Here is a 16,396-nt window from a genome sequence, read left to right as displayed (position 1 = left end):
CTATTATTTACTTATTTTGCTTTATTTGTTGCTGTTTCTATCCCTCGGTTCACTGTTACTATTGTTATTGTTGTTCTTGTTTTTCTTGTAGCAAGTTACTTTAGTTTTGTGCCTTACAGTTTGGCTTTTGCACGATTGTATGACGACGGAGCAATTCGTCTTATATTGCAATTCGGTTTCGATCCATTCCATAACTTAACAACTGTACAAAATGGGTGTGTTCCCTTTTCTGCCCGCTGCCCTTCTCAATACAGTGGAATGATTTGAATTGTTTAAAATTAAAAAAAAAAACAAACCGTCTATCTCTGGGTGTTTCCTTTCGCGCAGCAGTATATATAAAAAAAGCCGCGAAACGGACACTTCGTACATGGAGGAGTATGTTTTTTTGTCTTTCTTAACGTGATATTCATTGTTTTGCGTTTATATTCCACCTTTAAGTTGCCGCCAGATATTAAAAGATATGTTTTAATTGTGTACGCATCTTCCTTCTGATAAGCAGATTATGTTGCTATGTTTGTGTTTGTCTGTGTCTGTTTTTCTTTCGTTTCATAGATTTACTGTCTTCTACCGCCCCATATTACAACGCGTTAAGTGTTATCATTATGTACACATTGCAGTCCTGCGTGCCTCCCTTTTTTCCGTTTCCTTTTTTTCTGGTTGGAAAGCGAGGCTAGAATTTATATGTTTTACACGCATTAAGGATAGTTTACGTTTCGTGTTTTCTCGTTAAAGTACAACTGCCTGGAGCCAATTCACGCCACCGTGTCGACGAATCATCTCTCCCACACACGTGCAAAGCGTGAGTGAGCAAAACCTAACATTGACTTAAATGTGTGAACGCTGTTCACGGCTCAACCCACAACGGAAAGAGCCTTACATTGGAAGGAGTGTGCTGTACACTCGACCATTCTCAGGAAACCATTTATCTTGTCTAAACACGCTCACACTCACTCCCTTTCACTCTATCTTGTCGTCGGTTTTGGTTAAAAAGGTTCGTCGCTTGCTCCGTGCGGTCTTTTGAGTGTGACTGCTCGAATGCTATTTAGAAGGCACATCAAGAGGAATGGCGTGCAATCCTCCGGTCGATTATGTGTTATTATGTGATGCTGGATTGCTGCGATGTGATGCGCCGTTTTCATCGGTGCTCCTCGTAGAGCTCCCCGATGTGAAGGGCAGAAGTGCTCGTGGGTTTGGAAGGTACAAAATAGAGCGGCGGACCACTTCCCACATCTTCCATCTGTCTATCATCTGAGTCCTATATAGTTGTGTTTTTTTTGTATTTTCACTAACATACGCTGACCCTCCTCGCTGACTCACTCAATCCAATCAAATGCAGAACACAGTAAGGAATAATGGGAGACACGCGATTAGTGGTGCACATGCAGGATACTTTCCCTAACAAAAGTCATATAGATTGGAATAAGAAAACAAAAAAAAACGGAAAACCTCTCAACATCTTTCAACCACCAAACACTCCGTTCCGTTACGATATACGATTGGAAGAAGTAGTTTCTAAGAGTAGTAATAGCGCGTATCTACCTCACACAACGCTCGGAATGTAAAAAGGATATGTCGTTTCAGCAGCAGTTACTGCTTGGTGGTATTTCTCTTGGATGTGTGTATATTTTTGTATATAGGTTCGTTTCGATTAAACGTAAAGTCACTAAAAAGTCCCCCAAAAACAGGAATCATTATGATGGTGATATGACTCAGAGTGTGTGCTTTTGTGTGGTGGAAGGTTATTGGATTCGTTTTTTTCTTTTGTTTCTTTCCTATGGCTGCAAGCCGGCGTCGGCGTAGTTCGCTGTCATTTAGAGTTGATATGTTTTCGTTAGCTTCCAGACGGCCGCCTTCTCGCTTTCTATGGGACTTACAGATAACAAAGTAACTTCAACACTGACCTGCGCCAGGCGGGCTCGTGCCCGTCTCTGTATGGAGCTTTGATATGGAATCGCATTCGGTCAGGAAAAGTAACGAGTGATTGGTTCTCATCGGTGTCGATCGATTGTCTCTGACTTGAGCGCTGCCTGCTTGGAGGAGCCTGGAAGCTACCCTTGAGCCGAATAATGAAATCTACGGTATCGGTATCGAGTCTCGACGACTTCGTTTCACGTGTGATTCTGTGTTTTGTTTCTGTTCTTCTCGTTGTTTTCCACCCTGCTACGGTCCTACGGATTGTATGATTTGTTTTGCTTTGCTGCTATCTCTTTTCGCTCTTCCGTGCACAGTTGCTTGCCGGAAAAAGGGTGAACTCATTTCGCGTCGGTTTTATGGCAGTCAATAATCATAATACAATTACGCAATCGCAATAATTTCACTACTCACTCAACTCACTCAACTCATTCAACTCATTCATTAGAAACAATCAAACTACCATAAGGTTCTCTGTATTAAATTAATCAAAATCTTACTTCGATGCCGTTAGCTTTGCTATGCTTTCTTTCAGCATACTGCTACCACTGCACCGCAGAGCACAACGAAAGGAATCGCATTGAATCAATCTCAACTAAAGCTCGGGATGTAAAAGATTGCGATTAAGCTTCCTTTCCGTTCCCGTCCCGCTGGAATCGCACGTCACATCGATAATTACTGATCTCCGATCTGCACCATCGTCTTAACTATATACAAAACTAGAACAGGGCTCCGTTAATGGCCCAATTGAACCACGTGGTCGTCAAGTCTTTTCGCTATACGCTCTGATACGCTGCCCGCCATCGGTCTCTCGCGGATCCGCGATCCTACGATCGCTTTCCGCCAATAATTTTGGCAAGTTGAGCAAAACAGGAGAGCAGCATGGAAGCGGCATCGCTCGACTCGAACCGGAACCGAAACCGGACCACCATTGAACTAAACACCTTCCTTCGTTTACTGCCTTCGGTTAACATACTTATAAAACATCACATTATAAAAAATCAATTCTCATTCCTCCTCCTCCTTCCGCTTCTCCCCTTGATCGTGATTGATCGCTCGTCTGTAACGCTCTGTCCCGCCCCCTTTTTTTTTTTGCTATCCGGTTTCAGAAGGAACCGCTGCCGGAGAGATCGTTTAGATATCGATATTTCCTTTGTGATGTAAGGAAGGTGGTGATGATCTCTCGCTCGCTCGCTCGCTTTCTTTTTAGCTTATCTCTCTCCCTCTCGCCCGTCGGCGTGAATCGATCAGAAGATCCTCATCGGCATCAGCGGACGGGTTTCACAGCTTGCTGGGATCGTAGTTCTGGAAGGACCACCGTTGCGCCTCCACCAGCGGATTGCAGTCCTGCATGATCAGCTTGTTCTTGGCCTCGTTGATCGAAAGGCAGCGGTCGGACGAACCGTGCCGGAGCAGGTGCGTATCTTCCGAGTAGTTCCAGTACTGGTTCCCACGGGAACCATGGCACGGATACAGGACGACATCGTCACCGGCATAGTCAAGGCATGCTTCGTCCCGCCGGATTTCACCCGTTTTGCTCAGCATCCAGTACTGAAGTGTGCGTGAGGGGTTCGTGGGTTAAGGACAGTTTTGGGATGGGAGCGAAAAGGGGTGGGAATTGAGGGAGGACATAATGTTAGTTTGCGGAGGAACAAGGGATTGAAGAAAACAAAACAAAAAAACAAATATTAATACTCTCGCTCCTCGCACAAAACACACTTTGCAATGGGGGATTTGATCACTAGTACGTAACAAACGATGTTTTTTGGAAAGAAGACAAGAAGAAGAAGGGGAAGAAAAAGGCAGAGAATTTCATTTCAATGGCGCCCTTCAGAGTGTCCGTTTTTTGTTTTGTTGCGCGAGACATCGCTTCGCTTATTCGCTTCGAAATGCATGATTGGATCCCTCAGCATGTGTTGCTCAATGGTGTTTGCTGTATGTTCCGCAATCTACGCGAATTCCCATCGATTTTTTCTTATCTGTCCCATGCAAGTGTAGTGTAGCTGTTGTTTGTTTCTGGCTGGTGTTTTTTTCCGGGTGTATGATGTGTCTAAATATGTAAAACCGTAGTTAGTGTGATGGGACACCGTCACGTACTTGGGAGAACATGTGTTGATCCGGCATTCCGTTTATTCCTCTCTGTAAATACATAGAGAGCGATAGAGGATAGAGGAGAGTCGACCGGGTGTCGGTTGTTGTGCTGTTGACCCTTCAACACCCTCAGTACGTGTGATACATGCGAGAGGTGTGTTTGTGTGCGATGTATGTGCGATCAACATGACACATGAGACATCGATCGATCGAGCACGGTTCGACTGATTGATTTGCGATTTTGTTGCGTAGAATGTAGTAGTTCCGTGTGTATGTGTGATGTATGTGTGTATATGCACATGCTGATGAGCAACGAACGACGAACGAAGGACGCCACAAATGAAATTCTCTCTCTCACAGAACAGGACTTCGGTAATTCGGCACCGCCACTGTCACCCCTTGTTAACCTAAATCAAGAAAAGGGGACCACTACCGCGATAGTTGGTCGAAGATATCTTATTTGCGTACGGATTCCCAACGGGGTTTTTCCTCCCATTTTTTTTATCCGATTGCCCAAAAGCGAAAGAAGACGCAACTTACAGCGCGCGTAGAGTAAGAGAAGTCTATTTACAGGGGGGTGGAAAAGGGGGAGGGAACAGTTTACCAATCATCACCATATGTAGTGTGTACCGCCAACTACCATCGCTTCCATCTTCACACTTAGTTTTCTAGGAATTTAAAGCTTTCAACCAAAAACTGACTTACGGCTTACGTTGCGTGTAAAATGGATGCTAAAATAAAGGTCACAAAATGAGCAAAAGGAACATTTGAAAGGATTTTGTTTTTTTTTATAAATAATGGTCTCAATTTTCGTCCAAAAACAGTCTAGCGTCGACGCTTGGTCAGTAAGAACGGGTCTACTGCTGTTCGGTACGTTCGGTCTAGGTCGATGTTTCCAAACTCTTCGTCCCTGTTTGGGCAAACATTAAACCATAAAACAATATCGTGAGACACAATCTACGTGCACTACAGCACTCATCTAGGGTGAATAATTAATGTTTTGGAATGTGTGACACAGATTTGATGCTGAATCTAGAACCTTGGGTCCTGATTGGTTTCACCGGTGAGCAAGAGGGATAAAGAGAGTGATTTGGTGATGATGTTGGTACGATTCTATTCGAATGCGTGCACTACTTTTAGCACTAATATGTGACATCAGTTGGAGGTGGTTCGTTTAAGACCATTAGATGAATAGCAGTTAATTTAATGATTATATAGTATCGCCATTCTAGTTTAGCATGCTGTCTACTGTCTAGTCTAGCGTAAAGCATCTAACTATAAGCATCACAAATATCGTCTACGAAGCGAAGTAAAATGATGAGTTAGTGTTCAGCCACTTCACCGTTTGGTTACAGCATCAATCTACCCGCAGAATGCTGCTGTGTCCTTTCCATTGATGTCAGTGAAAGAGCGAGAACTTGTCTCAACGATTTGATTAATTTAGTTAAAAGCAGTATGTATCGCAAGTATTGAGCGTGTCGTGTAGTTGTGTGTTTCCAGTGTGTTTGCGTGTTTTGCTGTGTCATTCAATTTAATCAATCACCACCATCCGCTACACCAAGAAAGCTAGGGATCCGCCATCAAGCTTTACAAAAATCATTAATTGCCTCTAATGAGGAACCAAAGCGAACCGGACCATAAGAGCTTGCGATCTGGGTTTTGAGGTGGGCTAAGGTGCGCTCAGTGCTAAAAGGAAAAATTGGGGGGAGTGTGGGTGGCTAGCCTGGTGTACAGTACCTGATTACCGCCGGCCCCGTGGCAGGGCCAGAGGCCTATCGGTGAATGCATGTCCTCGGGCTTTGCCGTCGAATCAATACACAAGTTAGACAACAGGTTCCGGATCTGCTCGGGGGTTTTTTTTTTGTTCGAGTGACGATCGAATCGGTACTCGTATGGTGGTAGGTCATCGGTCATTTTGGAGGCGGGTAGTAGTGGGTGAGAAGGTGGGGTCATTGTGCGAGGTCAAACCGTGGTCGTGGTCGGTGATTTCAGATCGCGGGAACAGTGTCGGTCAGATCGTGTCGTGTCGGTGATTATCGGTCAAACGTTGGTGTAGTTTCGTTTGCAATATTCGTGAGCAGAACGCACGCAGCCACACCCGCACACACACGTATATACGGACACAAAAAAATGAGGAAACAGGCAAATGAAAGAAGAGAAAGAAAAACAGAACATCAGAATAAGTGAAATTGCAACGAACAAGGCGCGCTTCAGTATGCTATCAAAATCGAAGGAAACATAGGAAAGACTTCAACGATGGTATAAGCGAGGAACACGACCGCAAACGGGTACAGCGGTGCCTACTGCCACTGCTGTTGCTGCTGCTGCCATGGTGATGCTTGGTAATCTGGCTGGTCTCTCACTCTCTCCGCTCGTTTGTTACGTTTATAGTCGCGAGGTGGAGCTAAAGGGGGGGAAAAACGGGGCTATTTACTTGATTGCCACCCTGGTTGTGGCACGGATAGAGACCGACCGCCTTCCGCAGGTTCCGCTTGCCAGCCGGCGCATCCAGACACGTTCGGTTGCCGTAGCCCATGTTTCTTACCTTTTTGTTTGTTATAAATTTGATTTAAAAAAATGGTAATTTATCAAGTTATGCTGTCACGTGACGGCGCCATCCGCGGTGTACACCTTACCTCGCCAGACGCTACGGCATCACCGGGCACGAACAGCTCCGGATAGATGTTATCCAGATACCAGCGGAACGGTTTGCAGTGCAGCTCCTCCCGCAGCCGCTTCCGTGAGCTCACATCCCCAAAGTCACCCTTATCGTTGCCAATGCGTTGGTAGTAGTACTGGGCGTACTCATCCATCCATACCTCCGCCAATCGGACCGAGTTCCGCTTGATCACGTTCACACCCGTTCGCCACTGTTGACCGAGAGTCGAGCAAAATAAAAAAAAGTGAGATCAGATGCTCCGACGGACCACCCCAGGACGTACCTTATAAGGCGAGCGTTTCCGGAAGATGTGACCGACGTGCGAACAGGGGATAATCTCCAGGGAACCACCGCACATCCACGTTTTGAAGGACAGCTCCAGATTCTCGCCACCCCAGATGTCGAATCCGGAATCGTACGTTCCGAGCCGCTCGAAGAACACCCGATCGATCGCAAACAGTCCACCGGCCATCGTCGGTGACCAGACCGGTTCGGCGGCACTCTAAGAATAGGACGGAAGAATTCGGGTCAGTTTTGGTGGATTTCAAACTTCCGTTTGCTGGCAACCACTCCGAACCTGATGCTTTCGCTTCTCCCGTTCCGGTACTGCGTGCCAGTTGAATTGAAGGTTCCAGTCGAATCCACCGACATTTACGCCGCCCGAGTCCCGATAGTGGTACTCCATCGTGTTGTCATCAATCACGTCAATCACCGGGCATACAACAGTCGTCGAATTCCGTGCGATACGATCCAGCAGTGGCTCCAACCAGCCTGCCAAGAAACGGAAACAATCGATTATCAATCGTTTTTGGGTTCTGGGGCACTTTTCAGTGGTCGCTACTCACCGGTTGTGCATTCACAGTGTGAATCGAGATACGTGAGTACCGGAGCGGTGGCATGCCGGGCCCCGAGTAGTCGAGCACGGATCAAACCCTCACGCTTTGCCGCACGGATGATCTTCACCCTTGGATAGGCCAGGAAGTATTCCTCCAGCTGCTTCTGTGTGTGCGCTGGAAATGGAAATGAATTGAAGTCAGTAAAGAGCTTCTAGAGAACTGCTTGCTGTCCAGTGACTTACGCATATCGGAGAAATCATCGACGAGAATCACTTCCTTCACCAGATGTTCGGGTGAACGATCGAGCACGGAGTGAACGGTTCGCAGCAGCACCGACCACGCTTCGTTGTGGAAACAGATAATCACCGAGGTTGGTGGTAGATCTTGGCGGTATCGGCCCGGTTCCTTGCACCAGGCATCCCGTGGATCTGGCAGTGTCCGCCGGATCGAGATCATGTCCGCCACGTACTGATTGAACGCGTTCTTCGCCCAACCATCGTCGACTAGTTTCTTGACCTCCGGCGAGAGATCCTTCGGTAGGATGACGGGCTTACCGAGCTCCCCGGGGCCACCTTCGCTCGGTGGCGCAATCACACCGGGAATGCCCGGAGCTGCAAGAGAGGAAGTGACCATTTATTACAGGAACTCAACGTTGCCACGCTGGATACTTACCACCGTTATCGTCTGGGTGACGTCCAGGCCGCGATGGCGTTCCCTGTCTGGCGTGCGTTTTGGCCACCGGTGGCTCATCCAGATCAGCTCCACCACCACCACCACCATCTCCGAGCTGATTGCGATCCACAAACTTCACTTCCACATCCTCAATCTCCTGCTCTAGTTGATCTTGTGGCTGCTGCTGCTGCTGCTGCTCCTGATCAGCTTCCGGATCCGGACGATCAGCATCGCGCCGTGCATTGTCCATGAACTGATTGAACCGATTCCGGATGCCTTCGAGCGCTAACCGGCGTGCCGGTTCGTACTCGACCGCACCGCCACCACTGGCCGCACCGGAACCACTAGCACTCGGTCCACTACCGGCCGAACGTCTCGCATCGTCCGAGTAAAGGACGAACACGGCCATGAACCACACCACACCGCACAGGGCGGCCAACTTCAGGAAGGAGGATCTCCGTCTACCAAGGAGTGCCATCGTGTGCTGCGATCGATGGGATGATTCCTTCCAGGAATGTTTATGGGAATTTGATTCTTTGTAGACACCACTGGGGTTTTAGCGTGTCTTTGTTGATCGATGATCGGTTTCTGTGCTACGTTTCTTGCTAACGTACGACCAAGATCCAAGTACGCATTGCTTGCTGCGTACGTTCTAGCCTCGCGTCCAGTCGACGCTGACCGACGATATGTTTTTTTTTTCGCTTCGCTGGATTGATGATGATGCGATTGATATGTCACAATTTCTGGAAAAGGGGAAATGAGAAAAAAGAGATGGAAATGATTAACCAGGAGAGTCAGATTAACGTTGCTTCCGGGTCAATAAATCGCTAATTTTTATTGTGATGAAACATCGCAAATTAATTTTTTTATTTTTATCTTAATGCATTACTGATGTGCGATGTGCTTTCCAAGCAGTTTTGGTGGCAATTTGAGGCATTTTTTGTGAAAAATGCAGCCAATTAGAATCCAAAAATTAATTTCAGAGAAACATGCCAATGGCATGATGCCATAAGGAGTTTTTCTAAGCAACCTCGTCGATTTATGGTGAAATTTTAATTTTTTGCTCATTTGTCGAAGAATTTTAAAGTTGGAAAATTTGACGGAAATTCATAAAAAAATACAGAAGAAAACATCTCACTTAAAAAAAACATCGATCGACCCATCAATTTTACCAAACATTCTTGAAGGATTAATCTGATATTTAAAAATGAAATGTGAAAATAAATGCCACTCAAAAACATACGTCAGCCCGCCTTAATGAAATCAATCTATGCACGATCGCGAATGTGAGTCAACGTCATCCAACCACCTAACCTATCGTCCAGTTACGCTTCCGTGATCGACATAGTGGAGTGAACTGTCAGGTGTGACGACCCCAGGTGACGAGGTCGCGCGCGCTCGCGTTCGTTTCTGGGTCTCTAAGTCACTGCGACCATAGCGACTCTATCGGCCAAGAATTTCACGCACCATCGCGCCACGGAACGAAACCGTCTGCATGCTTGACTTGGCAGGCGGATTCGAAGCGAAACGTTCCCAGAGAGCGGCCCATGGTAGGGTCATCTTCATCGGTAACGTGGTGCATCGCGTTGCTTCTCGCGCTCCCCAAACAATGGTCGCGACGCATCGCGGGCAGAGATGGCATTGCATCATCAGCATAAAGGGCCATCTTTCTTGGTTGTCGTGGGATGTGAGGCTTTGAAATTGAAAGTACAATGCATGTGGCGCGCAAAGAACTCTTGAGAAGCAGCGTAGAAGACCCTTGAAGATGTCCCTTGAGGCACTCTCTGGGAGTTCTGATTCCAAACAGAGACAGTTTGGGATCATGACGGTAAGATGCCGGTCTGTAATCTGCTTCTCTCTTACCTGAAGCTTCGACAGTTAGTCAATCGAAGCCGCAGGTGATCCGGTAGCGAAAAGAGTTAAATTGCATAATTGCCATCCACCTTACCGGAGCTACTAAGCCCGTGTATCAGCTCTGGAAGTACTCTGGCGTGTCTCTGGAAGCCACATTAAGCGTCGATCGGTGCAATTTCTCTCTCTCTCTCTCTGTCTGCTATTTCTGCACAGCTACACTAACCATAACAATCATCATAATCATCGTGTTATGCGGTGATGCTGCGCCAAAGGGTGTTAATAAGACCGCACCGCACCGTGCACAACGCGCCCTCCTCACTCAAATCGCTGTGCAAATTGATAGCTGCCCCTGCTCCGAGACCGGCTGACAATAGACCAACTGACTGTCTCCCGGTGCTATCTCTCTGGTGGTCGCAGTTTCTCAGCCACAGCTATGTGCGCCTTGGGAGCCCTACTCGGTAGCAGAGCTTTTTCGGTCTCTTGTTACGATGATTTTATTACTTAATTCCCGATGCTGCTTCCTGGATTCCCCCTGCCCCGGCACAACTCTGGCATCACATGATTTGGCTCATATTTCATCGTCATAATGGGGATGGGAATGTGCTTGCACACATGGACGATGATGATGATGAGCCATCGTGTATGGTGCGCGAGGGCAAAGGTTTCATCTTTGGGGTCCCTATCACAGCATCGCGGTGCTGATCAGGCGCCCGAAAAGGCACCACGCGCCGCGGATGCCGCGCTCCCCTCCACCCAAAAACAATGATCATATAATTATGCGATGAGATTGAAAGTTATGCCCGGGGATGGCCACGCGATTGCACCATAAATATTCGTTTGTCGGTGCTTTTCGGGGCGGTTGTGCTGCGCTGTGCTGTGCGGCTTCTCCGGCAAGATCGTCGTCAGACAAAGAGTGAAATTACTCTGAAAAACCGCCAACGCCACCACCACGCGATTATGGAACGCGATCCCTTTTTGTATTATTGTGTAGGCCACACACAATGGACGAACCGAGCAAAAGTCAATTGTCATTGTATGGATGAGTTTTGTTTTGCTTTGTTGCGGGGGTTCAGTTTTCGATTTGATAGCGGAAGAGAAGTTCTCACTTTCCACATGGTAAAGCTGGTATTACTGGTTCACCACATTTCAGCACAAAGAACCACATTAGGGGATCGGGTTTTTTATGATCACATCATCGTCTGCACTGCAATCATCCTCTCGAAGGTTGTTGTGCCACTCGCTGTTGGTGGTGGCGATGAGATGAGCGCTGACCTCCAGCGACCAACAATTTCCCATACAGCGATGTTCCTCGAGCGAATTGATGATGTGATGACCCTTCACCTCAACGCGAATATGCTTCATGTTGTTGATGATGATGATGAACGGGCCCAGGCAATGGCCGTTACGGTTTTGCCGAAAAATCGCTCCAAATTCATGCAGCGTCAAGGACAAGGTCAAGGGGAAGGGGAATGCTAATCGGCAGCTTTAGCAGCCATTACATTACGTCGTCGTCGCCGCATAATCCACGCGCACCACGCAGAGTGATCGAGACCGTTGATTTTGGTTTCCGAAAACAGGTAATTCGCTCTCTACGCCTCCCTCGACACACCGAGCATAGAGTGGTATAAGTGGCAATTTCAGCCTCAATGTCAGGTCGAATTAAATCGATTAATTTTACCCCCAAGGTCTTCACCGCCGTGTTCCACCTCGGTCTTCGGTTCGATGCCGAAGATGAAGGCGGAAAAGCGGACAGACAAAAGCTGAAAGCACTCGCCGAAGACCAGAGTAATGAAGTTTATTGGTTAATATTGGAGCATCGCGAGAGGCCTATGCATTGCATACCTTGCATAAGCTGCAAGCATCATTATTACCCGGCACCACAATCGTCATGATGACTGAGAGATCACAATCATTCAATCATTCGATCAATCAATCTGGGGAGCTTGTTTGCGTTGCATCTATCATTCGCGATCGCGCAGATCAAACGGAGATCGGATCGCGAAATGAAGTAAATTACTCAATACCATGAAATCGCGAGCGACACAATATGGACAATGCGTCAATTGGAGCGCGATTCGCGAGATTAGTGCTACAAATATATGATATCGAACAACTGGCAATTGCGTGCGCCTGTGAAGTGAATTGTTTGGCGCACACAAAGCAAAAGCGATGCCGAAGCAAAAGCGACATTCATTCAAAGCTTCAAAGCGATTATGAAAGGTAAGCAGCAAGAACTGCTGAGAGAGAGAGACCTGCTTTCGCATCACGGAGGCCCCATTCATGGCTAAGCTAATGTCGAACGAAGATGCTCCTCGCTCCATCTCTTCTCTACGAGCGAAAAAAACTAGCAGGAAAGAGGATCCAAACCGAGCCGATTAGCTCACCATTCCATCGCGCACCGCGTAATCTGAAACCGTTTACAGCCGTGCCATTTTTCGGCTTTACACCAACCAGAAGAAAGCCCCCGGCGAGCTAGAGAAAACGAAATTAATGGCGCCCAAACGAGCTGCGAGGGGACAATTTTCTTTCGGGCGGGAGCTAAACGACAAAGCGAAACGCCAAAAAAAGGGGAAAACAAGAGCCCAAAAATCAATAATTCACACGGTCGGTCGTCTGACTTTTACGAACGGATCGCCACCATCGCCATCGGATCGGTCGTCCATGAAACATGGCTGTTTGATGTCATTAATTATGGACCGCTCGACCGGTCACTCAATGGTGCTGGTGGTTTCGCTGGTTTTTCCATAATTTCCCCGCCCTTCCCGCTCATCTGGCTTGGTATCTGGTGGTTGATTTTGCATTTGCCTCTCCACCAAATGAACCTCATTAAAACGATTCATCCAAAACCGTCCAATCTTCGCATTTTGAGTGGCCATTCAGTCCGTTTTGTCCGTTGGGATGTGGAGCCGTGGAGGTGGCCACCAATTGAGGAATTATTGGTAGCAGCAATGGCGTCCACCGGTCCGATGATGATGATGATTATCCACTCAATGAGGCTGCAACGAGATACGAGCGGTTCGAGAGTTCGGGGAAATGGAGGAAGTACTCCTCGTTCGCCTGTGTCTGCAGACAAATTTCCTTCCATTTTCCGCTTGAATTCACGAACGAAAAAAAGGGAAGTTCGTGGTTTCCTCGCCGCATTTTTCTCACGCTTCTTCGTTCTTTCTTGATCTGTGGTTTTTTTTGTTATGCGAGGAAGAAGACTTTCCTTTTCAGCTGCAACTGCAACAGCCCGCCCTTTCGATCGATCAATGAAAGCGGCGGAAACGAAGACCACTCGCGGTGCTCAGTCACGAAAAGTGAATGCCCATGGGAGCGTGCTGGCAGCGAGGTGGTGACAAGTTGTGACTTTATGGCGTCGAGACGAAGATGGTCCAGGTACGCAAAGAGAAAAAGAAAAGATGGAGAATGGAAGCCAAGTCCATTTGCTCTGCCATACAACACCACCAGAACGACACAAGCGCTTGCGGTTTTTTTTGTGCCACCATTTGCACTCCAAAACATTCCTCGGTGGTGCTGGTGGTGGTGCCTCGGAAAGCGCCCACCAGTGAACGCCAGAAGCGGGTTGACATTTTCGTTCGGACATAAAAATTTATCGAGCGCGAACGAGGGAACGCCATTTCACGGATGAGCATTCGCGGCACGTCGCAGAATGCGCCGCTGCTTCTTCGGCTTCACCTCACTCCAGCGCCAGAGAAGGTCCGGTTTCGCACTCGGGAATCCTAGGAGAAAAGCTGCCCGGGTCTTGGCCCCTGGTGCACGCAGAATAATGGCGGAATATCAATCTTGCACTTGGTCACCGGTCACCGGTTGGATGGTGCTTTCACGTCGCCACGAAATGAAATGCGACCGGTGCATGCATCACCCGCCCGGAATGACCTAAAACCATGCTGCTCCGTCTGATGAATGCTGATCTTTTCAACGATCGAGCGCCCGGGGACCCTCCTGGCTTGAATTTAGATTGATTTCGCGAGCGGCTTGCCGTCCCGGGGTTCGAGTGTCCAATTTCTCCACGGAAATCGCTGCGGCGAAGGTTAAACCGATGTACCGACGACGCTGTGTGCATGGCCTTTTCACATAAAACACAAAAAGTAAAAGGTATCGTCTGCCTGGAAGGAAGATGCGCCGATGTGGCCGGTCGCCGAGGAATGCCCGATGAAACGGTCATTACCGGGAGAGTTTGGCGTGCGTTGGTTGGAGGGGGCGATAGAGAGGAACTCGTGTCCGTGTGGTGTCTGTTTGCTGTTTGCTAGTGCTTGTGGTTGCCCCTTTGCTGTTCGATGGTTTAGAAAGTTGTTGTCTGGTGGCGGCACAAACGATGGACATCATCAGCATTCCGCGAAACAAACCGCGACCGATCGCGAGAGTGATCTTCATCGATCCCGACCGTCCGCGACGGTCGATCGCGACGAACCGTTTAATTAGGCGCGACGCGCGACCCAAGAGGCATTAGTTAAACGTGCCGGTAGCGCGCGACGAAAGGTTTTTTTTTCTTCTCTGGTTGGCGATTGGATCACCCACACACCGTGGTGTGACCATGCGGTGAGGTCAAACGTATTAGCATATTAGGCACCGAGGGGCAGCGGTGGCGGCGGCGGCGGCGATGTTTTTGGCAACTTTCACACTTCCTGCTCATCTTTTTGGTCATCACCACTACCACAACAACCAACAACCAGCATCAACAGCAATCAAATCGGTCCATCCAATATAATAAGCCGATAACTTGCTTTCCCGTTAAAAAAAAAAAAGAAAAGAATGTCCTCTCTCCCACATCATCCGAAGCGATCGTATCGTTCGCCGGGACGATCGCTAATTTCGCATGCCACAACCAACAAAACAGAGAGCAGTGTGTATGACAGTGAATGAATGGCTGTCGAGACCGCGACGAGATTGCGTAAAGATCGCTGGCTCAATCGAGGGGCGCGCGTTCGCGATGACACACATCATTAACGGTGGCGGTACGTCCTACGCTGGCCGTCGTCTAGCCTCCGGGATGACAGGCGGCAAAACTTTCGTAATATCTATCTCTACGTCGCACCGCGAGGTAGAGCGCGATTTATGCGACGATGAGTCGATTGTTTTGGGAATTTTTATTCCAATTTTGTACCCCACCCCCCCTTGGCTTGGCAGCTTGTCACCAGCGAAAGGGCCACTGAAGTGCTCTTCCGAGGATTGCGTGATTTGATTTGCGAGCCCGTCAGAAATTGATGGCAGCGAATGCCGGGGGGCACAGGGTTTAGCGTAATGTTGGGTGACAGTGTGCCAGGTATTGCTTTCGGTTGATTAGGAAAATTTATATGCGAATGTCTTCTTTTCAAAACATAAAACTTGTGTAAAGAAAAAATTATTTATTTAAAGACAGTGAAACATTGAAATTAAATCATTGGTTATTTTTTTATATTTTCAATTCATTTTACATTAATCATACCTCCATTTATCGGTAAAAAACTATGTATCTTTCTGTATATAACACTGTCTTAAATTGATGCTTTGGTACCAATTTGAACCATTTTTATTTTGTCGAATTTGTAATCTATTTTATTGGAATCGGAATTGACGGCAATTTTGCACTTCATTAGCAGCTATCTATGTTGCTGCTTGAAATTCATCTTTTTCCTACAAATTAAAGAACGTTTTCAGTAACCAAGCGAACCATCTTTAACAACTGAATTCTCAGCAACCCGTGTAAAAGAGAATAATCTAAAAATTTAATTGTCTCTCTGCGCCGTCTTTTGCGTCCATTTTGCTCAACTTTCCGCAATTTGATACTTTCGCGTGGTTCTACTAAGTTCCCTTAATGGTTGTCTAGGGTGGAAAAAAGGTAGCTACCTCGTTGATTGGCGTGGCTGGAAAACCATGGACCGTGCGCCATCAATCGTGGTGGTCCCCATTGGTGACATGGAACGCCACCCTGAGGTTACACCTCGCTATGCTAATTGCCGGTGGCACGCAATCTCGCTACCACCGGTCACACTAGCAAGCATATGCGGAATGTGGTTCAAAGAGGGGCCTCTCTACTGTTGGAGAGGGAGTTGATTCGAAAGTACAAAATTGAAAGCATTTCTTCATCCGGCGGCATCAAAATGACTTACTCGCGGACCACCGGACGAGCGATTTGTTGCTCCAAAGACCAAATCCCGATCCTGACGAGCTGCTAAGCCAAACAACATCACCGTGCACGTCTAGCAACCGATCGATCGATCGCGGCAAACATCTTTAATCATGCGGATGGCGCTTGTCGACGCTGTGTTGCCTCAAGGTTCAAGATGCCAAAGGTGAACGTCGTGCAACTAACACACTGAAACTGACACAAGCGAACTAAGGGCGAGAGAGTGCATCTTTCGGGGGGAGATGGCGGCATCTTAAACACAAA

The 16,396-nt window shown here is 47.7% G+C and overlaps 1 protein-coding gene across 3 annotated transcripts in view; it reads right to left on the bottom strand.

Moving 5' to 3' along the window:
• Position 1: 1 nt before the first annotated feature.
• Positions 2 to 16,396, bottom strand: part of LOC126574986 (putative polypeptide N-acetylgalactosaminyltransferase 9) — a 60,167-nt gene continuing 43,772 nt past the window's right edge. For 2 of the 3 annotated variants that reach the window (XM_050235439.1, XM_050235440.1), the window contains exons 4-11: positions 8,170 to 8,912; positions 7,740 to 8,108; positions 7,507 to 7,671; positions 7,239 to 7,432; positions 6,945 to 7,163; positions 6,639 to 6,872; positions 6,437 to 6,547; positions 2 to 3,462 (exon numbers count right to left, since the gene is read on the bottom strand). In XM_050235439.1, the coding sequence (XP_050091396.1) occupies positions 3,193 to 3,462; positions 6,437 to 6,547; positions 6,639 to 6,872; positions 6,945 to 7,163; positions 7,239 to 7,432; positions 7,507 to 7,671; positions 7,740 to 8,108; positions 8,170 to 8,647 (2,040 nt within the window). In that variant the 5' untranslated portion in view covers positions 8,648 to 8,912 and the 3' untranslated portion in view covers positions 2 to 3,192. Of the gene's footprint in view, positions 3,463 to 5,739; positions 5,845 to 6,436; positions 6,548 to 6,638; positions 6,873 to 6,944; positions 7,164 to 7,238; positions 7,433 to 7,506; positions 7,672 to 7,739; positions 8,109 to 8,169; positions 8,913 to 16,396 lie in introns of all 3 variants that reach the window. The other variant, XM_050235441.1, reaches the window with a different exon arrangement.

This window comes from Anopheles aquasalis, chromosome 3, assembly GCF_943734665.1.
Source record: "Anopheles aquasalis chromosome 3, idAnoAquaMG_Q_19, whole genome shotgun sequence".
NCBI classification, from domain to species: Eukaryota; Metazoa; Arthropoda; class Insecta; order Diptera; family Culicidae; genus Anopheles; species Anopheles aquasalis.
Note: the sequence above shows the minus strand (reverse complement) of the source record. Positions and strands in the feature narration are given on the sequence as shown.